The sequence below is a fragment of the Ochotona curzoniae genome, unplaced genomic scaffold (genome assembly GCF_017591425.1).
Source record: "Ochotona curzoniae isolate NIBS_2020 unplaced genomic scaffold, NIBS_Ocur_1.0 contig_883, whole genome shotgun sequence".
In the NCBI taxonomy this organism is placed as follows: domain Eukaryota; kingdom Metazoa; phylum Chordata; class Mammalia; order Lagomorpha; family Ochotonidae; genus Ochotona; species Ochotona curzoniae.
Genome location: NW_024466599.1, coordinates 48,979,574 through 49,003,418, shown reverse-complemented (window position 1 = coordinate 49,003,418; position 23,845 = coordinate 48,979,574). Strand labels below are relative to the sequence as shown.

Below are 23,845 nucleotides of genomic sequence, written 5' to 3'. Positions count from 1 at the left end.
GCCAGTGCGCATTTTACAGTAACAGGTTTTGGGGGGTTTTGTTTTGTTTTGTTTTGCTTTGCTTTGCTTTTGACAGCAGTGATCCCTGCATTAAAACAAACAATCGTTTTGCTGTCTGTTGAGCTCATTTGAAATAAATGAAAATAGAAACTTGTTTTGATCCTGATCGTCCATTCTCACACATGCCCCTGCCCCCCAAACCACCTCCCCCATCTCCCCGCCCCAACCCTGAGACTGGTGTCTCCATGCTGGGGTGTTATCTTCAGCTCTTTTACACCCAGCGCTTGGAACCACCAGAACGATGTCATGCAAACCTGGCCGATATGTGAGTGCACTATGTGAGCAGAGATTGGCTTCTGGTTTATGGAAAGCTAGGTGCTCTTTTTGCTAGGGCTTCTGCAGCCAGTGAGCACAAGGAACACTGGACCCGCCTGTCACTCTGCATGCGCAGTGTAGGGACAGGATGCTCTCAAGAGAAATCTTTGACACACTGGCTGCTCCCATCGAAACTCACCCTGGAGGATCTGCAGGATTTGAAACAAGGAATCTCCGTGGTCATCCTTGTCAGTCGCTGTTTTCGTCTTTTTCTGCATCGTTGGTTTGGACCTATCAGTTCTCTTTAAGTGACGCAGCAATATTAAAAACAGAGGCCCCTTTGCCGGCGAAGCAAAATCAACCAACTTCTGGCTGAGTTGCTGCTATGAGTCTAACCCTTCATCACCCCAGAGCTTAGCGTGGTTACAATGCATGGTTCCCCCTATGCTCTAGGTACTTGCAGATGTTTCAGTTCATTTTTTTCAAGGTTTGTTTGAAAAGACAGAGGGAAGGAGAGACAGATCTTCCATCCACTGGTTCACTCCTGCCCGGGGCTAGGAAACACCAAATTCGGAAGCTTCATCTGGGTTTCCCACCTGGGTACAGGGGCCTAAGGACTAGGGCCGTCATCCTACATCCTCCCAAGTGCACTATCCGGGAACTGGATCGGAAGTGGAGCGTTCTGGACTTGAACCAATGTCTGGATTGAGTGCTGCTGTAACAGGCAGCAGCTTAACTTACTCTGCAAGCACAGTGCCAGCCTCTTCCGGTTGACTTATTAATGAATATGTTGGTACAAGTGGATGAGGTAAGGGAATTTGCTTTAAAACAGCCACCACAAAGCAGATTCTGGAGCTTTCTAATGTGGTCCCCTGCTGCATTGATGTGATGTCACTAGCATGCCTTCTGAGCATTTCTCTTACCAAGTTAGAATTTAGCAGTAATGTGACTAATGCTGTGTGTGTGTGTGTGTGTGTTAATTTTTTTCTTTTCAGAATATTAGGTGGGATTTACTTGTTCAAATCCCCTCCACTAGAGCACAGACCTGATCAGGAGAAAAGGAAGGAGTGATGTCTTAGGAAACTGCTTGCTGAGAGGTGCCACCTTTCCACCCAAAGAGGCGGAGGTTTCCAGTAAAGCAGTGGAAGCAATGGGCTGGTACAGCATAGGCCCTTTCACATTCTCGCTTTAAAAGTCACAGAGCATTTTTGTATCTACTTTGATGGTGAGAGTGTCTCCGCCTTTTGCAAAGAACAAATTCCCAAACTCCATTGTAAACCCTGAAAGCTCAGAATTCACACCAGTGTTAGCAGTATGTTCTAATTTTTTTAAGTGAGCAGTTATCTTATTTGGTACCTTAAGATATTAAAAAACTAAAATTCTTCAATAAAGTAGTTGCCTGTGTGAAAGTATTTCCAGTGGTGTACTTAATTATAATGTGTCATCTGAACATCAAAGACGGTTTCCTGGCCTTTTTGCCCATTGTTTTTAGTGGAAGCTGTGAAACCCAATGAAAATGTGCATAGATGTTTGTTGAAAACCAATGGTAGAAAACCAATGAAAATATTAATAGGAAAACGCTCCAGAGAGAACAGTGAAGTAATAGGGATCCAGTTAAAAATAAAAAAGGAAAAGCCATTCACTTGTAGGATCTTCTGAGCGTCACTGAGGGCACAGTGTTCTATACACCTGAAACCAGTTTTGGCTACATTGTATTGATGGCAACAATGGTGAAGATCTTCATGGCTGGCCGTGTGGTCAACAAAATCCCAGAGGTCTCTTGGCATGAGTCCTGATGTGCGGTTCACACCTGGTAAACCTCTGTGTTCTGCATTTTAGGAGTCAAACTTCTGATGCTGGGCTCCCCGCATGCCAGAGAACGCATGCTGGTACTCATGCCAAGATAGTTGCCAGATTTCTCTGTTTTTCTTCTTGATGGGAGAGAAGGGCGGGAAGTTTGTTCAATGGGTGCTTTTCTAGTGTCTGTCCGTTAGGTGCTAGACACTGGAATTGTGGCCAGATTTTCACCTTGATCCCACTGAAACTCCAGCCACCCCTGCGTTTGCTGGCACCTAATTTTTTCCCTCTCTTTGCAGAATTATAAAATGCAACAAAATTTAGCTACACTCCCATACCCCGTGCTCCAAATTGTACCACTGCCAGGTTCAAGTATTTTTTGCTCTGCTGCTGTTTTTGACAAAAGGAAGCAACTGCTTTGAACCTATTTGGAGACTGAAAAAAATGAAGTGCATGCTATGTTGTAGATATTTTGAGAAGTGGAAGCCTTGTTAATTAATAACATATTTCAAGGAGATGGGGTTGTGGGCTTGATTTTTGTCAAGCAAGTAGTTGGAAACAGCAGTTTTCAAAGTCACATTGAAAGAGCTAGCACTGTGGCAGGTTAAGCTGCCATCTGCAGTGCCAACATCCTGTATGTCTGTTATCTGGATAGAAAGAAGCATGTCTCAAGGCTGGGTTGCTCCTGCTGCCTGCCGTTTGACTTGGCAGTTGCTTCTGAGCATCCTATCTGGTTTAGCCAAGGTGCTGGGTGATGGTGGCAGAAAGCTGCCCAAGATGAAGTCCTGACCCTTGCAGGACTGGGGCGAGGCGGGGGTGGACAGGGAGGTTGTCTCACACATAACTTGGTGTTTACTGCTTCTCAGTGCGGTTTTGCATTGTTTCTTCATTTATCCTTATTCCACATGATTGAGATGCACATTTTCACTGAATAGAGCTGCAGAGAATTTGGGCAATGGACTACTCTAGGAATCAAACAGCTTTCCAATAGAAAGCACATTATTGCTCCGTCGTTGTCTAGGCACACATGAGTGCCGGCTTACAAAATTCCACTACAGATAGGCAGTGAAATGACAAACCCGCTGCAATTTGGGATCCATGTTTTGGCAGCAGTGCCCTTAGAACTGTTCCCTGAGGTAATTTGAAACTGATTGGAAGTTTAGCGTCTGAAACAGTTACTGATAAAGGGTCAGGAGTCTCACATTGGCCTTACCACCAGGCTCTTAGACCTGGATGAAGTTAATGCATTCAATTTAAACCACTATGTTCCAAGTAGAACCGAAATGGCCAAGTATATGAGGAAAACTATGTATTTAGGAGGAATCTTAAATTTGGTTCAGGTTAGGTAATTTTGGGACGTGTAAATAAACATCAAGGAACAAGCATTTGGAATAGAGATTAGGATGCCACTTGACACCCACATCCCGGATCAGAGTTCTGCTACTCTGCACCCGGGACGCAGCGAATGAGAGCTGCCGGTGGTCCCAGCACCGCCTTGGGAGCTCTGCGTGAGTTCCTGCCTTCTGGCCTGGTGGAGCCCTGGCTCTGTTGGCCTTCTGGGAATGAACCAGCAACACAGGAGATCTCTTTCTCTCTGTGTTTGTCACTTGCTCTCCCTTTCAAATAAAAATAAGTAAGTAAACATAAATAGATCAATAAATAACTAATGCGTTCCTCTGTGTTGTTTACAAAGCTAGACGGAGCCTTCCAGCAACAACTTTCATCCACACAGGAGAGTGGTTGTGTGTGAACGCTGGGAATGCAGAGTTATAAAGGGAATCTGGGATTTGAATGTTGTAGACATAGATGCCTAGACCAGCACTGGGCTTTGGTGGAGATGGGGGAGGGGGACGGGAAGGGGAGGGTGCGATAGCTCATTGGGTTTTTATATCAGACTCATGATGAATGGAACCTGCGACATGTGAAATTCCGCTTTTTGGTACGAAGAAATGTGCTCTCCATCTTCCTGTCTTCTGATGTCTTTTTTTCAGATCTTCTTGGGCTTCAAGGAGATCCGCTCTTCAACTCAGTTGGGGTTTTTCAACCTTTCGTCCCTAGTCCCAGTTCCTACAGGGGTTTTTTAAGACCATTTTCCCATAGTTACCCACCCGTAGAAATATAATATCTTGATATACTGTATACTTATGCTTACCTCAAAGGAGTTTTTTTAATCCCACTTGCAGAGTGAATTTCATTCCTCTGGAGATAGTGTCATCCAAATTTTGAATGTGAGCTGTGAAACCTGTCAGGGTGACAGCCCTCAGCAGGCATTAGATTTTGATGAAGGCGAATCCATTTCCTAATTTATGTAAGAACCTTGAGCTATTTGTTTGCTTTCCTGATATGGATCACTGTTAAGCGATTTTGTCTCAGGAGGCAGGCTCATCTGCTCGTGGCATCCTTTGGGCTTTGTAGTCATACACATTGGGTTCATGGCCTGGGACTTCCTCTTTTCCTGTTGTTTATTTTTGCTGTGTCATCACCCAGAAGCCTTTTTGGTTCATTCATCTGCAGAATAGGGCTGGTGGGAAGTAGCAACAAGAAAGCACGAGAGGTACCATGCCCTGGGTAAAGAGAACCAGCGAAACTGTTGTTTCTCGTGGGTGACGCTTTGAACTCACCGGCTCCGCACTCCCATGTGGCACTCACCACCTGTGTGTTTTAACTGTTGGGCCAGGACTTCCCATGTACGTGCTGCTGTTTGTGAGCAGAGCGTTCCGAGCGTGTAGGATGGAGCCCTGTGAGCTGGGCTTTGCTCATCATGAGGGCTTCTTGCCTGTAGTCCCCTTCCCAGGCTGATGCCCACGTTGCAAAATGCTTCACCAGCCAGAAGCCAGCTCCTGCTCTGTAGCAGTGGAGAAGGCAGCGGCAGCGCTCTCGGGCTGTGTTACTGGACGTGCTCTGACACACAGTCCTGCTGAGCAGGGCTGAATTTCCTGTTCTGACTTTTGGAAGATAGCACAGCAGCACTCCGGGGTATGCCTTTTCGGGTCTAAAGCAGCAAAGTTGAGGGGCTTGAAGTGTTTGCAGAACATTTGTGTGTGAATTCTGGCCAGAGTAATAGTTAACATCTGGATTGCTTCTCCAAAGACCGATTTGTGAAAGTTTTTCACTTTTGTCATTTTTGTTTCGTTTATTTGGGCCTCAGTTAAAACAGCGTAGGAAGGAAGTGTGGATTTGCATGCCATGTGCATGGTTAAAATTCGTTTCTTCTCTGTTGCTTTACTCTGAAAAATGAATAGTTCAGATGGAACATTATTTTTGTGAGTAAAGAGCAAGTTAAAGGGAGGAAATCTAAATTTTAATTTGTGGATGGAGAAACACAGTATTAAACATCTGTTCATGCATGTTAGCAGCCCGTTTTTAAAATCTGACTTCCCTGAAAGCAGAGTGTCCACCAGCTCTGTGCAGCTCAGCAGAGCGGCAGTCTCAGGCTTTGTGGGATGAGAGTTAGCCCGAGGGTGGCGGCTTGGATTGGCTTTGCTCCTGTGGCCTCATCTTTCCCACTTCCATCTGAGGTCCTCCTAGCCAGCCCACCAATAAGTGATGAGCTGCATTTGGTGTCAGTACATGCCCTGCAAGAAATTGAGGCACATTTTGTGATGAAGAAAGTGCTTTTACTGGTTAGTGCCAAGAGAAGTGTTTGTAATTCCAAGGAGGTAAGTGGCATGCAGAGGCATATGAGGTATCTGGGCTAAGTGGTTTAATTCAGGGCAGGTGGTGGTGGCAGGTGATCCAGGGAGGCTTTCTGGGTGAGAGGATACCTGAGCTATGGCTGGTGCTGAGAGTCGGGAGCTGGGCTGCATGGTGGATTTGGAGATGAGAAAAAAGCCTGGCTTCTCCCTAGGGAGTTACAAGAGCTTGGGACAGACATACTGGGACCAGGGTGGGCCTCTGTTTCCCTTCTGCTGGCTCTGTGTATTATTACACTGAAGGCATGGGGAGCTTTTGGTAGGTGGGAGTCGGGGAGGAAATGAACGGGATGACATTTCAGAAAGGTCGTTCTGGGGGACTGGATTAGGTTTATGGTTAGAGATGAAGTTCTGGAATAAGAAACTGGTGCTGGAACTAACTCTCAAGGTTTTCAAGAGGCCTAGGCAGCCTGTAGAAGCTACATGTGAGGGGAGAGGCAGAAATGAAGGACCACGGCAAGGTTCCTGGCTGCGGGGCTGGAGCAGCGACGGTGGCATCGAGGGTGGGAGCGAAGGAGGAAAACAGGGTTTGGGGTGGGAGGGTGGAGGTTTGGGGTTTGGTTTCAGATACACACAGTTGGCGATCTTTAGCAGGCAGCTGCACTTGGAGGCCAGGAAGCAATTGTCAGCATGCAGGGCAGGAGTCAAGGACAGGGAAGTGAATGACATCACTCAGGGAGACCATGTGGAAAGACAGAAGAGGACTCTGAGAAGCCTGGTGATTTCTGCTTCCTTTATGGGGAAACCTAGGAATTCGTCAGATACCACGTAACAAAAGAATACATGCAACCTCTAGGGAAGTGAAAGAACTGGTGAGTGTGTTCCCTCTGGGTGGAGCCTGGTATCGATTCCAGCGTTTGAACCTGATGTCTAGTGGTGTGACCCTGATGTGCCATGTGCCAGGGCTTTACAGACATGGCCTCCTGAGTCCAGGGTTTGCCCATACAGAGCTTTTTTTTTTTTTTAAGGTTTATTTATTTTCATTGGGAAGGCAGATATACAGAGAGGAAGAGAGACAGAGAGGAAGATCTTCCATCCGATAGTTCACTCCCCAAGTGAGCACAACGGCTGATGCTACACCGGCCCAAAGCCAGGAGCCAGGAGCTTCTTCCAGGTCTCCCACACAGGTGCAGGGTCCCCAGGCTTTGGGCCATCCTCGACTGCCTTCCCAGGCCGCAGGCAGGGAGCTGGATGGGAAATGGAACTGCCAGGATTAGAACCGGCACCCATGTGGGATCCCAGCATGTTCAAGGCAAGGACCTTAAGTGCTACACTATCGCTCTGAGCCCCCAGAGCTGTTTTTATCCACCAGTTTGAAGAAATAGAATGAGTGTGCCTGCTTACTGAAGTGGCAAATGATAAAGTATTTGGAAGTTATTTGCATCTTTTGGAAAATTCCGGTCCATAGAGATAGGATTAGAGAAGAAAAGGTGTGGGTATCAGTTTGCTTTATTTTTATACACACGCATGAATGTGCACGTGTGTGCACACCTGCACACACACTTTGAGATAAGCAGGGAAGGATACTAGGTGCTTTTAGCCATGTTGACAAAACAGTCACGGAGAAGATGGATGTTACCCGCGGCACACTGAGGGTGAGACCATTATGCTTGGTGAATTAAGTCAGTCCCAACGGATCTCATATGTTCCCTCTGATATAAGGCAACCTTCCTGCAGAATATTAGCTTGAGAGCCTTTCCAATACTGTTTTCACTGCATCTTGTGGGTTTGGATATTTTTGATGTTTATGGTTCCAAGGGTTACTTAACGAGCTCCTCCTGTGGTGTCACAGCCAGCCAGCCTCCGGGCCCTCTCCGAGCTTGTAGAGGGGCAGCCGCTCACAGAACCAGCCCTACCCAGTTCCACCTAGTGGTGGAATTGCTGGGCAGACTCCCAGGATGGCCAGGTCTGTCTTGTAGTCTTCGGAGAGGTTGGGACGCACGACAGCACCCTGGGAAGCTCCAGCAGTTTGTAAGTAACCCTCTGGCACACTGATGTCCTCCCAGCTGGCACAGGCACTGACTGTTCCTCACTGGCAGTTCACCTTCCAGTCGCTTCCTCCAGCAGCTGCATGCTTTACAAATACCCTTTCACCATGGCCCCGGTGGAGCAGGGACATGATTTGAAAATTATCCTAAAATTCGAGAAAGGTTATATCTCCATGCATATGTCTCAGCTGTTTGGCAAGGATATTATCTCCAGAGGATATTTCAGGGGGAAAAATGTCCCTTGTGTTAAGATTCTAGACACTTGAGTGGAATAACATCATCGGAATTTCTTTTGTACATAGACCAGGGAAGTATGTTTGCTTTCCGTTTGCCTTTTGGCTGTAGCAGTTGCTTACGAAGAAACTTGTGGACAGCAGTTGGTGTTGGGCATGGGCCAGTTGGAGGAGAGATTTCCGGTGGGGAAATGGCTGTAGTTGGGCTTTCTCCAGGGTTGGGGCAGGGTGGGAGTGGCTTGCAGCACAGGTTGACAGCTGCCCTGGAGGCCACCGGGTGGCTTGTTCTCGTTGGTCAGCAGGTGGCACCAAATAGCCAAAACTTCTCTAGGGAGAGGTAGGCTGTATTGGGTTGGATTAAATTGTACTTACTATATGTAGAGTTTAGGATCAGTAGCTGTTTTTTCTTCTAGAGATGTAACCGCCCTTCAAGGCTGAATTTTATGAAAGTCTTTAATATTGATATAACCTTGAAAATGAGCCATCTTCAAGGTCAGATGTGCATAGCGGTATTCATTTTCTTTTTTTTTTTTTTAAGAGCATTATTCTCCAATGCTGGATTAGGTTTCTAATCTTTCATGTTTGTCTATGGAATCCTATAAGTACATGACATATAGGTACTAAAATTAATATACCAGTACATCTGTAGGTTTGGGATTGATTGGGTCTTCCCAGAAGGAATCTTACTCCGACCCAGGATTTTTCTGTGTGCATGAGGTGAAGACGGTGATGGAGTTCTGGTTGTGGTGACTCAGCTACGACGTGGCCACGGCACCTTCCCCCTCGGGAATGTGCAGGCTCTGTCAGCAGCAGCTTGTGAGAAAACAGCCAGTGGCAAGGGGGCGGGGGAGTTGCACACTCTGCCACCAATTACTGTTCTATTTAAAGTGCAGTTCATTTGTTTCAGCTTAATTTGGGTGCCTTGAAACCTGGTTGCATGTGACTTGGAGCTGAGCAGTTATATACTGGAACTTGTGAAAAGTTACCCTGAAAGCACACTACGGAAGTGGTTCCACATCGCCAGGTGGTGGCCTGTATTGGTGTATTGGTGCACAGCTCTAGTGCTGAGGCCTGCTGCCTCAGGTCCATGTGCACGTTCTTGATACACATCAAATGGGACTTTTGGAAAAGAAACATCCAGATGCAAAATAGAGTAAATGTAATGGTATCTTTTCCCCTGGCAATATCTCCCTAACACTAATAGGGGTCATCATTCCTTACCCTCTTCTGTTTTCAGTTGACATAGCTTAACAGCTTAGGATGCCTGACTGAGCCTGAGTCCCTGTGGTGAAATGTAAAATATGCAGGAATTTAACCACTTTGGCAGAAGTCAAGTAGAGCACCTGGCTCGGGCCAGCAGTTCCCCCATGCCCAGGGCTGGCCAGTCTTTTACTAGGTAGCACATTCACATTTCCATCATGCCCATCCCACTGCCCTGGACCACCACCACCTCTGAGGCAGCCCCCCAGCTGGCCTGCTTCTGTCTGTGCTTCCTACAGTCTTGTTTCTTCATGTAACAGTGGGACATCAAATCCTGTGGTAGCTTTCCATGACTTGTTTCTATGTATGACTACAGAGGTTCTTAGAGCCCTTCCTGCTCTGGGTTGCCCTCCCTCCCCTGCCTTGTCTTGTTTTCTCTCCGTGCCACCAGACTCCAGCCACATTGAACCCTTCTTTGCTCCAGCCTGCTGTGCTATTACCTTTACACATATATATTATTTGAAAGGCAGAGAGCATCTGAGGTAGAGGCTTTTGCCTTCCATCGGATGGCTCACTCCCCAAATGACTGCAGAGGCTGATGCTGGGCCAACCAAAGCCTCAGGAGCCTTCATGTAGATCTCTCACATGGGCAGCAGCAGGGTCTGTCATCTGCCCTTCCAGGTGCGTTAGCAAGGAGCTGGATTGGAAGCAGAGCAGCTGGGACTTGAAGCAGCCCTCTGGAATGGGATGCCAGTGTCACTGATGGCAGCTTAAGCATCCGTGCCGCAGCACCACCCCTCTCCTGGTAGGCTTTTAGGCATGCTAGATACTGTGGAAATCTAAATGTGTGTTTCCTTTTGTTGCTCCCAGAACTCTAAGAAGGAGCTGATGTGGAGGAGCAGCTGAGGCATTTCAAGATGACCACCACGGTAGCCACAGACTACGACAACATTGAGATCCAGCAGCAGTACAGCGACGTCAACAACCGCTGGGACGTGGATGACTGGGACAATGAGAACAGTTCCGCACGTCTCTTTGAGCGATCCCGCATTAAGGCTCTGGCCGGTAAGTGCCCTTCACAGCCCAACACAGAGGTCCGGGGTGCATGCAGGCCCCTTACAGGTCATCCAGCCTGCCCTCATGGCTGCCTTATTTGAGGATTGTCCCCCCTCTGCTTACACATGCCCAAGACAGCAAGCTGACTGCTCCATCAGGAAGTCAGTTTCATATTTGAAGAAGTGAAGCTCATGGGCCAAAATAATCCAGAGCGCAGAGTGATTTCCATAGCCATTCAGATAGAGCTGCCCTCACTCATAGTTTTTCTGTTTTGACACATTGCATTTTATACTGTCAAAGTGTACTTTTATCTTAATATCAAAATAGACAAACTCACCCATGTACTTAATGCTTCTCACATAATAACTGACCTGTACCAGTGTTGGTGAGTGTCGTATGCAAAATCCGAAAAGCAGTAGCCTACTCTGCTAAGATCACCTGTAAGGTTGTTTAAAGGTAAGTTTGCCCTTGACTCATTAGCCTTCGTGGAAATACATCTTCATTCTGTGTTTTCTAATTCCCTGTTGCCATCACCTACTTAGAGCACACTGCCTCCAGCTGCTGCATGGCCCTGGTGGGGGTGGGCAGCGTGTTATCTTAGAGTTCTCCTGAGAACCAAGAAGGCTCTGTTACGTGGAGCAGGTCTCACAAAGTGTGTGAACCAAGAGTCAAGTATAGTGTATTCTGGATCCTGCATCTACGTTTTGAGATTTCATAGGAAATTCTACCACATGGGAAAGGCAATCTTAGGACATTTCATGATATCCTTAATTCTGATAAGTAAATCGAAGTCCTGGCTCATAGAGGTAGGTTCACAGTTAATTGTGAACAGCGATAATGCTTGTTATCTTTATCATGGAACACTTTATAAAGCATTCATCATTCAAAGGTCTCTTGATTTTCAACAGAAGGAAACCAAAGTGGTTTCAAGGGCAGATGATTTTCTGGTCACATAGGAATCAAATGCAGGCTTCAAGTAAGACCTGTGCCTGGACGCGCATGGTGGGATCAAGCCCTTTGTCTTTCTGTGGCCTTATTTGCATGCCAGGCTTGCTTCCCAAGCAGGCTGGCAGCCATCCTCCTGCTAGGCCTCCTGGGCCTTCCTGCTGTCCAGTGGAACAGAGCGCATGCACTCTCCAAGCTCCCAGGATTAGCCCTGCTGGCCTGATTGATCATTGCTGGGGTTGGAGGTTGGGGTGTGCTGATGGACTTCATGTAAACAAGATGAACCCCTGAGGCACAGCTTTGTGGATCCCACGCAGACAGCTTGGCCAGAAAATTTGGAATATGATAGGAAGGATGAAGAGGAATGAATGCTGGAGATGCAGCCAACTAAACGCTATAGGAAAATTATTCAGCCACTTTAGGATAATCTGTCTCTTGAGTACCAGTGATTTAAAGCTCTTTCTTGAATGTGCCTGTATGAATGATGAGTCTAATAGCCCTTCTAGAATTGGGACTTGATATTTTCTAGCTCATTCATTAAAGCGGAAGCTTATGGAAATTGTGGTTCTGGCTTGTGCTATACACAGATTATACCTTAACGCCTTCCTCTTTTTCCTGAGTCTCCGTCTGCGCTTCCAGCCTGCTGTGCCAGTGGTGGCCAGTTACCTTTGGTTAGAGTCTTTCACTTGCTATTTTCAGGCTAGCACGTGTTACCTCCTTCTTAAGTACAGATTTACCTGTAAACTGCAAAGTGGTTTCTTGCTCTTTGTACCTGCTCTTTCCTGCAGGTTCAGAGGAGAGCCCTACTTCCCTGTTTCCCTTAGCGTCTGTCCTTTGTACTTACTTTGCCAGGGTGCTTATCTGGGGCTCCTGGTTTCCTGTAGTTACCAGAAGTGCTGTCTCTGTGCCCAGTACTATTCTAAATGCAAAGCGTATGTGACAGTCCCCTACCAACCGCAAGAGAGAGCTGCTTATCATGTACATTGTGTAAGTGAGGAGACAGAGACGCAGCGGGAGAAAACAGCTTGTCCAAGGACTCCTGGGTGATCCATCAGGCTGAAGACCAAGGCAAAGCACGGGAACTGTGTGCTCCTGCTTTCATATATGGCACAAAGGGAAATAGCAGGATTTTCTCAAAGTTGAGAAAAAAGATCATCTGCCATCAACTGCATAAAAGGTAGTTGAGTAAAGGAATCTTCTCTTTACCTTACAAAAATTTAAGACTTACATATGTTTATTTAAAAGATCTGCTTTTTATTATTGTTGTTATTTTAAAGAGTTACGGGGAGTTGGGGAGACAGAGAGGTCTTCTATCTGCTGGTTTACTCCCCACATGGCCGCAGTGGCTGCAGCTGGGCCAGTCCAAAGCAAGAAGCGTGTAGCTTCTTAAGTCTCCCATGTGGGAGCAGCGGCCAAAGCACTTGGGCCACCTTCTGTAACTTTCCCAGGTGCATTAGCAGGAACTAGATTGGAAATGGAGCAGCTGGAACTCAACCAGAGCTCATATGGGATGCCGGTGCCTTAGGTGGCAATTTTATTAGTTACACCATGGCACGGGCCTCTAGCTTATATACATTTTAAGCAAATAATTAGAACTAATACTGACTCACTGCCACACACTAAAAGTTTTGATTTATGTGTGCAGAATGTCATCATAGTGAGTGACTTGTAATCAGCATAAAAGCTGAGATGCTTTGCATTTTATATTCTCTTTGAAATATATATCTTTATTTTATGAATAGCTGATGTGGAATGGAAATGTGGGGGTTTTTTTAGAAAAGATTTATTTTTTTATTGGAAAGACAGATCATATTTATGGAGAGAAAAAGAGAAAGATCTGTGTACTCCCCAACTGGCCACAGCTGCCAGAGATGACCCATTCCAAAGCCAGGAGCCAGAAGCTTATTCAGGTCTCCTACGTGGATGCAGGGTCTCGAGGCTTTGGGCCATCCTCTGCTGCTTTCCCAGACCACAAGCAGGGAGCTGGATGGGAAGTAGAGAAGCTGAGGCATGAACCAGTGTCCATATGGGATCCTAGCACTTGCAAGATGAGGATTTAGCTATTGAGCCGTTGTACCAGGCATGTGGAAATGTGCTGGATGATTCTTCCTGCTTGCCAAGGCCCTTTTATTGGCATTTAAGAAGGAGGAGGAGGGCACTGGTCAGTCCTGTTGAGTAGTCCAGGTCATGTCATGCCAACTGACCCTAGAGGCAGTGCACTATGGAGTGGTTTTTGTGCCATTCTGTCAATTATTTCTTAAATCCCATGATGCGTGCCCACAATCCTGACCTCTCATCGGATCACCTCTGAATTGTAGTACATGCAAGGATTCAAAGTAAGCTCAACATTTTGGAGACTAACATTTTATTTAAAAGCAAACATAGAACTTGACTCTTAAAGAAATGTCAAAAGCAAATATTTTCTTTTTAACCAGTGTGTTTGCAATTGTGGCTTTTGTATAGAATCAACACAAAGGAGGTAGAGAAGGAGTCTTTGGATTAAATTAATGATATTAAATTAAAATGGGCCATGAATTTTTGTGAAGAAATTATAAAAATAACCAGAATTAATCTCTGTGTATCAGCACTACTTAAAAGTAGTAAAGAATAAATGGAATATAGCCATCAAAATAGGGCATATTTCTGAGCAACGTTTCTGTTTCTTCTTAAAATAAAATCTGAACTATTTCATAAATAGAAAAAAAGCATGAAAACATCTTACACATATGCATATATTTGAAAGAAAAGAAGAAACCAAGGGACGGAGAGAGTACTAGTTCTATCTCCTGGTTGAGTGCACAGGCTGGATGGCCCAGGCTGAAACCAGGAGCTGGAAGCACAATCCAGCCTTTCTCATGGGTGATTTGAACCATCACTGCTCTCCCATTGAGTGTGATTATTAGGATGCTGGAGTTGGACTCAACACCAGCTATATGGCTGCTGAGAAAAATACCTCTTCTTTTGTGTGTGTGTTTTACGATTTATTTATTTTGATTAGAAAGACAGATCAGATTTATGGAGAGAAATATCCTTAATCTATTGGTTCACTGCCCAAATGCCCACAACAGCCGGAGATGAGCTGATCTGAAACCAGGAGTCAGAATCTTCCTTGGGTCTCCCACGTGGCTGCAGGGTTCCAAGGCCGTGGGACGTCCTTTACTGCTTTTTCAGGCCACAGGTACGGAGATGGATGGGAAGTGGAAGAGCCACGAACTGGTGCCCATAGAGGATGCCAGTGCTTGCAAGATAAGGATTAGCCAACTGAGTAGTTGTGCCAGCCTCTATCCCTACATGTGATTTTAAAATGTCGCGAGAAAGATTGTGGTTAACATATCCAAAATACTGTGTTAACATGTAGTCAATATAATAATGTTATTAGGGCCTGGCATGATACATGCACCAGGATCCCATTTGGGCACAAGTTCATGTCCCGGCTGCTCCACTTCCCATCCAGCTCCCTGCTCATGGCTTGGGAAAACAGTTAAGGATAGCCTAAAGCCTTGGGACCCTGCACCCACGTGGGAGACCTGGAAGAGGCTTCTGGCTCCTGACTTCAGATTAGCTCATCTCTGGCTGTTGTGGCCACTTTGGGAGTGAACCAATGAATGGAAGATTTTTCTGCCTCTCCTTCTCTGTATAAATCTTCCTTTCCAATAAAAATAAATAATTAAAAAATGTTATCAATGATATTTTCTGCTCTAACTCTCTGAAGTACATTGAAGCACATCTCAGTGCAATACTCCCCGGCTATCTTGGGATCCGTGGTCCCCTGTGGCCAGTGGCTGCTGGTTTGGACGGTGCAGTCCAGGTACCTTTGCCTTTCTGCAGACACTTTTTATTGGCTAGAACTTTTTAAAAAAATGTTTATTTTGCTGTGTATTTTAAAGACAGAGCAACAGAGAGAGACTGACAGAGACATATCTTCCATCCACTAGCTCGCTCCTCAAATGCCCACACAGCAATCACCGTGAGCCAGGCCATAGCCAGAAGCTGGGAATTCTCTCCATGTCCCCTAGCTGGGTGGCAGGAGCCCGTGTATATTTGAGCCATCTTCTGATGGATCAGAAGCAGAGTGTTGGGGATGTGAACTGGTGCTCTGATGTGAGATGTTGGCACTGCAAGTGGTGGCCTAATCACTATGCCATGGCACTGGCTCCTTGACTGAAATGTTATAGAACTTGCAGAAGAGGTGTGAGTTTTTACATATCTACGTAGCATTTGGTGTGGTTCTGTTTGTGAAGCAATATGTGGTTGACTATGTGTGAATGTAAATTCTTAGGAGGAGTAATTTATCAGTTGAGCAGTTATTTACAGATAAACGCTTCTCTTTTTTGACATTCCAAAGCCAACTTTTATGAAGTAGATGCAGTATGGTAGCAGAGAAATCCTCCACCAGTGTCTGTACTGTCCTGTCTTGGATGAACACCTCAAAACGTACCAAGGGAACTGTTCCAACACTGTGCTCAAGCGCAGGTGCTTCAGTGGCGGTTTTGTGTAAAATGCACATTCCAGGGCTTCCCCCACCCCACCCCTGTCTGAGTCCATGTGGTTCAAATGTAAACCACACTTAGAGAAAAACTTTCCTAGGACATAGCCTAAGTGTTCACAATTAATTTTACATCTTGGGTGGTTTTTTTTTTTTTTTAAGTATTCCCACTGAAGTGAAAAGTCAACTTTTTTCTCTCTCTTTAAAATGGTAGTCTGACCTTTCCTCCAGTAAGAAGATCAGAGCTGAAGAACTCTCTTTTCATGTTCTGGTATCTTGACACCTGAGAAGCCTTAATGTTCTGTCCGAGCCGAGTATGATGCTGTGGCCTGCGGGAGGAGCACTTTCTTCTGGTGATCTCTGGCCTCATTACCAGCCCCGTCTGGATGGATCTGCCTCACAGTGGAAGTGATTGCTGTCTCTCCCATTGGCCCCTTTATTGTCCGTGCCTTATAATTTATCTTGTCTAGGAGGGCAGAAACTTGCTGTGGCCCTTAATTAGCACTGAAATGTGAATTAAAATTAGTGGGCTACTAGAAAAGTATATCCTGAAAAATGATGCAGTTGTAGATTAAAAAAAAAAAAAAGTTGAGGCCCAGGGTTTGCTCAGGAGAAACTCAATTTTATCCAGTGAGAATTGGAGCTGATTTATCATCTCAAGTTATCATTAAAGTAATAGTTAGATGTTTTACTTTATCCCAAATTGATGGGCTTGTACATGTATGGAAGAAATCTCTTTTAAAACTGTAAGATTTTTTTTTTTTAAAGATTTATTTATTTTTTTATTGGAAAGGCAGATGTACAGAGCGGAGGAGAGACAGAGAGGATGATTCACTCACCAAGTGGCCACAACTGCCGGTGCTGCTCTGATCCAAAGCCAGGAGCCAGGAATTTCTTTCTGGGTCTGCCACATGGGTTCACAGTCCCAAGGCCTTGGGCCATCCTTGACTGCTTTCCTAGGCCACAATCAGGGAGCTGCATGGGAAGTGGAGCTGCCAGGATTAGAACTGGCATCCATATGGGATCTCGGTGCGTTCAATGCAAGGACCTTAACCATTACACTATTGTGCCAGGCCTCAAAACTATAAGAATTTTTTTTATTAATTATGTTGCATTAATTAATCATAGGCTCTGAGATTCCCCCAACCCCTCCCCGTACCCTTTCCTGGTGGATTCCTCCACCATGTTGCAGTATTACAGTTCAACTTAAGTGAAGATTCTTTCTTTGCATAAATATACCAAACATAGAGTGCAGCATCTTATTGTCCAGATAAATTCAATGGTTTCTTGGGGAGACCATCTCTAGTCTGAAGATAGAACTGGCAGAATATCATCCTGATCAATTAAAAGCCCCAACACGACATCAACAACAATTTACAACATTATGGAATTAATTGACATGGTATTGAGTAATCAATATGTTAAAAAAAATGCAAGTTCTTAACCATGTCCTGTGACTACTTCATTGACATTTCAATTTTAGTTTATATGCAGAACCTGCTGCTATACACCTTAAAATGGTTATAGGGTATTATTCAGCTGTCTCATGTCTATTTTTATTTTAATATTTAGCAATTTATAGTGTTGAAGCATAATTTTGCCTAACTTGGCAGATTTTAGGATAGTCTAAACTGGCTTATAACTCTAACAAGGCTTTTGTCAACAGTTTAGGTGCAGAACAGTTTTAGGAGGGGTGTGCAGAGAAATCTTCAATACCCTAGTGAGGGATAACTAATCTTTGTGTCCTACCTAGTAAGGTATAAGTGGATCCGCGCTGTTTCCTGTCTGGTTCTAAGCTTTCCTTGTTGTTCATCTATTCTAATTTTTATGTTTGTTTGCTTTCTTTTGCGGGCAGGGGGCGTTCGGAGCGACCCTGATTGGTTATTGCAAGAGAGGGTGGGGATCCAAAGTTGGAACTAAGTAAGGACCAGAGAAAGCTCCTCTCCCTAGTCCCGAAGGAAGTTTATTGTTCTTCTGTTTCTGTGGACTGCTCAGGGCTCCTGGCTGTTGTTCCGATGACCTTGGATGCTGCAAGGAAGGATTTGGGCTTCTTCCATCCCATTTTGTAGATCCAAACGGGGGTGGGTGACCTCAGGGTTCTCGGTCTGCGAAGGCACTCCAATTCCCCGTGTTCTTGGCGATTGGGCAAAACTGTAAGATTCTTAGGCATATCTTTTCTGTTTTCTGTATATAGCGGTGAATATTTTTCACTAGGTGGCTTAGATACTTGGGTTTGTGTTCCTTCACAACCAACTGGCATGCTATGGCTTTGCTCAGAACCTTTCTGGAAGAAGACTCATTCCTCAGTCAACACCCTTGTGCCACCAGCATGAATAAACACATAGATGTGTCACTTCCGTCTAGCGAACAGAGCAGCTTGCTGTTACAAATGTGGAGATCTAAAATACATCTAATCAGTAAAGATAAAAACATCTGTAATGTATGCCAGGTTCCAGGGAAGCATTCAGTGTGGGCAGTTGGCTCTGGCGTGGTTTAGACACAAAGAGAAGAAATCGGCGAGATGTTTGAAGAGGCAAGGTGTGAGGCATGGGGCTTGGAGAGAGGAAGCTGGGTATGGGAGCCTGATGCTAGCTGCACAGAGCTCAAGAGGTGAGGCTGCAGGTTCCTGGGGGACCCTCCCACTGGCAGCGGTGTCTGCTGGGGTGCTGTGCCATCTCTGGCTGCACTCCCCCATGCAGGTCAAGCCAGGACTTTTCTTCTTCACCCAGCTCCCACTGTGCTCAGGCTTGACACTTTTATGTCCCACAGCAAAGAGAAGGCTGCCCGCCTGATGAATTGGGTTTTTACAGTCAAGATTAACAGGGATTTAAAAGCTATCCATTATTTTCCTCATCCACTTTGGAGGCTGTTTGTCTAAATTGTGCCTTGTTGAGGATTATTTGTGAGGGAAGCCTGCTCCCTAGCATATAGTAAGTGCACCGCCATTGTCTGACATCTGAACTTGAAAGTGCGTTTCTGTAAGCTGCAGGTCCGTGAAAGAACATCCACGTAGAACATTACATGTACTCTCTTTTGTTTACGGATGGCCGCAGTAGTTTTCTGGCCATTGAATTGCCAAGACCTCTTCTTTTGGTGGGGGTGTAGTTTCCTCTAACTTCTTCCTGTTCCTCAAACCCCTTGCTCCTCACTACTGTACATCCAATTCTTCTGACCCCCACTGTAAACTCGTAACAATTTTCGTCAGTCCAAAGAGAAATCCCCTTCACCTTGGCAACCACTTCCCACCTTCCCTCCACTTCTGGTTCTCTGGCTTCGGCTGATGGATCTGCTGATGCTGTAGAATGGTTCTTCAGGACATTTTCTTAAGCAGCATTGTATAATGGATGGCCCTTTATGTCTGGCTCCCTTTGCTTAGCATAGCATTCATTCATTTGTCTCTGCATGACTGAATTTTCCCCTGTGCTCTGTAATGTAAGTTGTATCAATAAGATTAGTCAGAAAAAGTGGAGGACACATTGCGATAGCCTAGTGGCTAAATCCTCACCTTGCATGCACCCAGATCCCATATGGGTGTTGATTCGTGTCCTGGCAGACCCCGCTTCCCATCCAGCTCCCTGCTTGTGGCCTGGGAAAGTAGTTGAGGATGGCCCAAAGCCTTGGAACACTGCACCCACATGGGAGACCCAGGAGAACCTCCTGGCTCCTGGCTTTGGATCAGCTTAGTTCTAGTCATTGTGGCCACTCGGGGAGTGGATCAGCAGATGGAAGATCTTCCTCTCTGTCTCTCCTCCTCTATGTATATCTGACTTTCCAATAAAAAAAAAATAAGTAAATCTTAAAAAAAAGAGTGGAAAACCTATGTAAAAGCTACCCACACTGTAATGCGACAGTTTTTATTTGATGGTTGCCAGAGAACGGAAGGCAGGTGTGTTGTGCGTAGGTATCTGAAAAGACTGTAGACCAAGGAGCTTTTCGTTTATCCTGCTGAAATCATAGAAAGACCTGCTGGTGGTTTGTGTTGTCTCACATGGCCATGTCTGCTGCCTTTATCAAGTTCATTTATAAAGTCCAGGTCCTTTGCCAATGTTTTAACCAAAGTGAGTCAGTGAGCAAATGTCCTAGGAAGATGAATAAAAGAAATTTAATTTATATACCAGGCATTTATAGAGTCCTGTGTACTTAAAACATGTTACATGATTGAAGCAAACTAAAATGTCATTTTAAGAGTTAACAATGTACATCAATTACTTAAGCTTTTGGGTACCATTTCAATGATACCATTCAACTTAGCCTAATTTTGAGGAAAATTAATTCTGGGTAGATGCTAATTTTGTTAGATTTTGACTTTTGATACCAAGTCATTTAAGTAAGGTGATTTTGGTTATTTGGCTATAAATATGTAGTGGTTTCAACATGAGCACATTAGCAGTTAATCCAAGGGAGGTGCTTTCTGAAGGACCAGGGGCCCATGCATCCGGTCTGTGTCTACTGATTGGCTTCTGTGTAAAGGATTTGGCGTTCAATGTTATTTTGGGTTAGTTCATTTGATTGTAGGGAACAGAGATTCATCTTGAGTTCTTATAACTGAAGTGGTAGGGTTGGGGCAGGAGTGGAGAAGGGTTATTGCTATGATTGAGGGAAGTGAGCCCTAGAAATCCATTGGCTGTGGCTGTTGTAGAGCAGGAGGCATCCTGTGTGCCTCGTCCATCAGAGCCGTCCGCTAAATGACAGTGTCTGCTATTCATAACTCAGCCTACGCATCACTTTGGTATACTCCAGTTGCAACTCCACCCTTGTCCTCGTTGCTAAATGACTTAACGGCCTGTTTTTCTGTGGTACGGATTTCTGCTAGATGGGGTATGGAGATCACACTCTCTCTTTTTATACAGGTCATGGCTAGCTACATACTTAAAAATGGCTTCTTTGAGAAGCGGGCTCCTCAAGCGTTGGTGAAGGTCAAGAATCCATATTATGAAGCATACTGGTCCCACCCATGTGCAACTCAGAGCACACATCTGGCACTGCCGGCTTTAGTTGGCATGTCTCATGCAGCAGAGCCTTGACATGGCCAAAGAAAGCACTTGATGTCAGGACGTTTGGGATGAGCTTTGGGATACGGTGCTTGATGAAGACGAGAGCCAGACGGGCAGTCTGAGGAAAGGGCAAAGTGTATATGGGCTCCCAGAGCAATGGAAACTAAGGCTTTCCATCCCCCAGTCTCAATTTTACTCCCTCCTGTGAAAAGGCTTCTGCTTTGTCCCATGGGTGGTCTTCCAGATGGCAAGGAACATGGCTACCATCTGCTCCTGGGATTTTTCTCGCCATACTGTCTATTTCTTTAGTTACAGTTGGAAGGTTGGAGTGCTTGCTTGCTTGCTTGCTTGCTTGCTTGCTTGTTTATTTTTGGAGGGGTTCTGTGGTTGACTAAGCTTTGGTCAGGTTGGCTGTGCCTGGACCTCTGATGTGGGGTGTGGAGGATGGCAGAGCAGCTGGCCCTGAAACGCACGGTGCTGTTCCTCAGAGGAGCGGGAGGAGTTGGCAAGGGGACAGCACCTGACAGTGTGCAGGACACATCTTTCTGGCAGGTTGGTGTTCTTGATACAGAGATTTTACAAAATGGCAAGGGGATGTTCACTCTAAGTATTTTCTTTAGGAAAGAAAAAGGAATAATCTTTAAAGAAAAGATGAACGTTTAAGATTTAACAGTATGCTTTTAGAGGCAGTTCAGTTGGTACCTACGTTATTTGGACTGGTGATTTTCCAATGTGGAAACTGGGATTCTCTGTGTGTTTCCCAACCCCTGGAACACTGTCTTTAAAGTAAATAAATGTAACTTTTCAAAAAAAGATAAAATTTCCATGAACTTTTAGAAAATATGTTTTTGAACTTTTTTTTTAAACATATGAACTCTCATATATAAGCAGTTAGTGAATGACACAGTATTGTAGGAACATATTATTGTGCTACTTTGTGAAAACCTGAATGTTACCCTCTTTATCTGCTGGTTAATAAACACATTTTCTGCAGTTTCAATCTCTTCTGAATTGTTTCGCTAGCCTTCCAGGGAATTTGCTGAGTTACACATTTTTAGCTCTGTTTGTGCAAGCCCTTAAATACCCGAAACTCCAGAGACAGTGATATAGTTGTGTAGTGATGGGAGCATGTAATTGGTTGAGATTACTACAAGTTTGTCCTGAAAGATTTTGCAGACTTTGTAGATAACTTATGGCTGTGAAATTGCCTTATTTCCTTGGAACCCTGAACCCACATAGCAAGCCCAGAAGAAGCTCCTGGCTCTTGGCTTTGGATTGGCTCAGCTCTGGCTTTTGTTATTTATTTATTTATTTGTTTATTTACTTTGGTGGCCACTTGGAGAGTGAACCAATGAATGGAAGATCTTTCTCTGTGTATTTCTTTCTCTCTGAAAAGCTGCCTTTCTATGAAAAGTAAATAAATCTTTAAAAATAGTAATACTAAATTGCCTTATTAGTCACAGGATTGTGTGTCTTGGAGTCTTAAAAAACATATGGACTGAAGTCAGGGAGGTACTGGACCTTTTGTCAGATCCGAGCCCCCAGTCGCCTTGCGAATTACTGATTGGATCAGCAAGTCTGTAGGAAGCCCAAGCTTTCTCCACAATCTCCATTATAAAGCCCCCAGCACCCTGCTGAAGCCCTCTTGGGTTTGGAGTTCATGTTCTTTGGCCCTTGTTCTTGTGCACAAAGCTCTCTGTGCGTTGTTAGTTTCATGTGTGCTCAGATGGATGTACAAGTCTCTCTCAAGCAATGACCAAACTTGAAGATCCTGACAGTGGGTAATATTTCTTCGGATGTTCTCAATAGCATCTCATGTAAGTCTGGATGTAATTAGATTAAAGAACTTTGCCTATAATTAACTGGGGACTTTTTCCCCCTATTATTTTTGTTACCTGTCAAAGAATTAGTTCTATGGGTTCAAGTGCTACAGGTGTTAGAATGTGTTGCATTGTTTAGGACAATGCATGCTTTGCCCCCCAAAGGCAAATACTAAGAAGTGGCCTGTGAATGTTTCTTTCCCCAAACCCTGTCCCTAGAAAATAATTTCTTTAGAAAGTTCAATTGGGTGGATGTCTTTTGAGATATTCTCCATGTATATTATTGAAAATATTATTTTTTGTATTTGCCTTCATACTCATATGGTGAAATCCTAACCCCAGTCCCCAAGATGATGGAAGGTGGGGCTTTGGGAAGTGATTAGGTCATCATGGTATAGACCTCATGAGCAGGATTAGTTCCCTTACCAAAGGGATGTGGGAGGCGATCTTTCAGTTATGTGAGCCTACAAGATGGCAGCTATCTCTGAATCAGCAGGGCAGCCGTGCACCACAAACCCAGCCGTGCTGGCACCTTCACTTCCAGCCTCCAGAGCTGTGGGAAAGACATGTTTACTTTGTAAGCCACTCAGTCTGTGGGATGTGGTTTGAGAAGCCTGAATTGGCCAAGACAAATTTGATTTCTAGTAATAAACAAAGGAAGGGGCAGGTGTTAGGTTGCAGTGAGCTCCCCCGCCCCATGCAGTGCCCACATCTCCTGTTGGAGCACCAGGTTGAGTCCAGGCTGTTCTGCTTCTGATCCAACTTCTTGGTAATGCATCGGGGAGGCAGTGGGTGATGACTCAAGTGCTTGTGTCCCTGCCACTCATGTGGGAAACCTAGAAGTAGTTCCAAGTTCCTAGATTTTGACTGGCCCAGGCCTGATGGTTCTGGGCAACTGAAGAGTGAGCTTGCAGATGGAAAATTATCTTTCTTTCTGTTTCTCTACCTTTCGAGTAGTTGGAGAAAAAAAAATAAATGTCTCAAAGCATAAACAAAAGCAAGACCAATTGACTTTCTGAATGCACAAGTTTATTCTGTGTCCTGCTGAAGATGACATGTCTTAGAGTTTTATTCTTACGGCATTTGCTCTTCTTAGAGTTTGTAGAGATGTTCACGGAGTTTGGAGCGTTGTTTCTAAACCCATTACAGATACTATATCATAAAGTGGATCCAATACCCTGCACATTGTGCTCCTGCCGTCTTTTGTGTCACAAGTGTCTTTAGGGTTTTCCTCTAGTGAGAAAAGCTAAAAACACCCCTACCTTCCTGCCATGTCTTTAGGTCTCTGCCTACTTGCCATCCATTTTTCCTAGAAAAAT

The 23,845-nt window shown here is 45.0% G+C and overlaps 1 protein-coding gene across 1 annotated transcript in view; it reads left to right on the top strand.

The window, feature by feature from the left end:
* SPTBN1 (spectrin beta, non-erythrocytic 1) overlaps positions 1–23,845 on the top strand; it is a 185,345-nt gene that overhangs the window by 43,358 nt on the left and 118,142 nt on the right. Inside the window, exon 2 of the mRNA XM_040993465.1 lies at positions 10,096–10,290. Coding sequence (XP_040849399.1) covers positions 10,143–10,290 — 148 coding nt within the window. The 5' untranslated portion in view covers positions 10,096–10,142. The remainder of the gene's footprint in view (positions 1–10,095; positions 10,291–23,845) is intronic.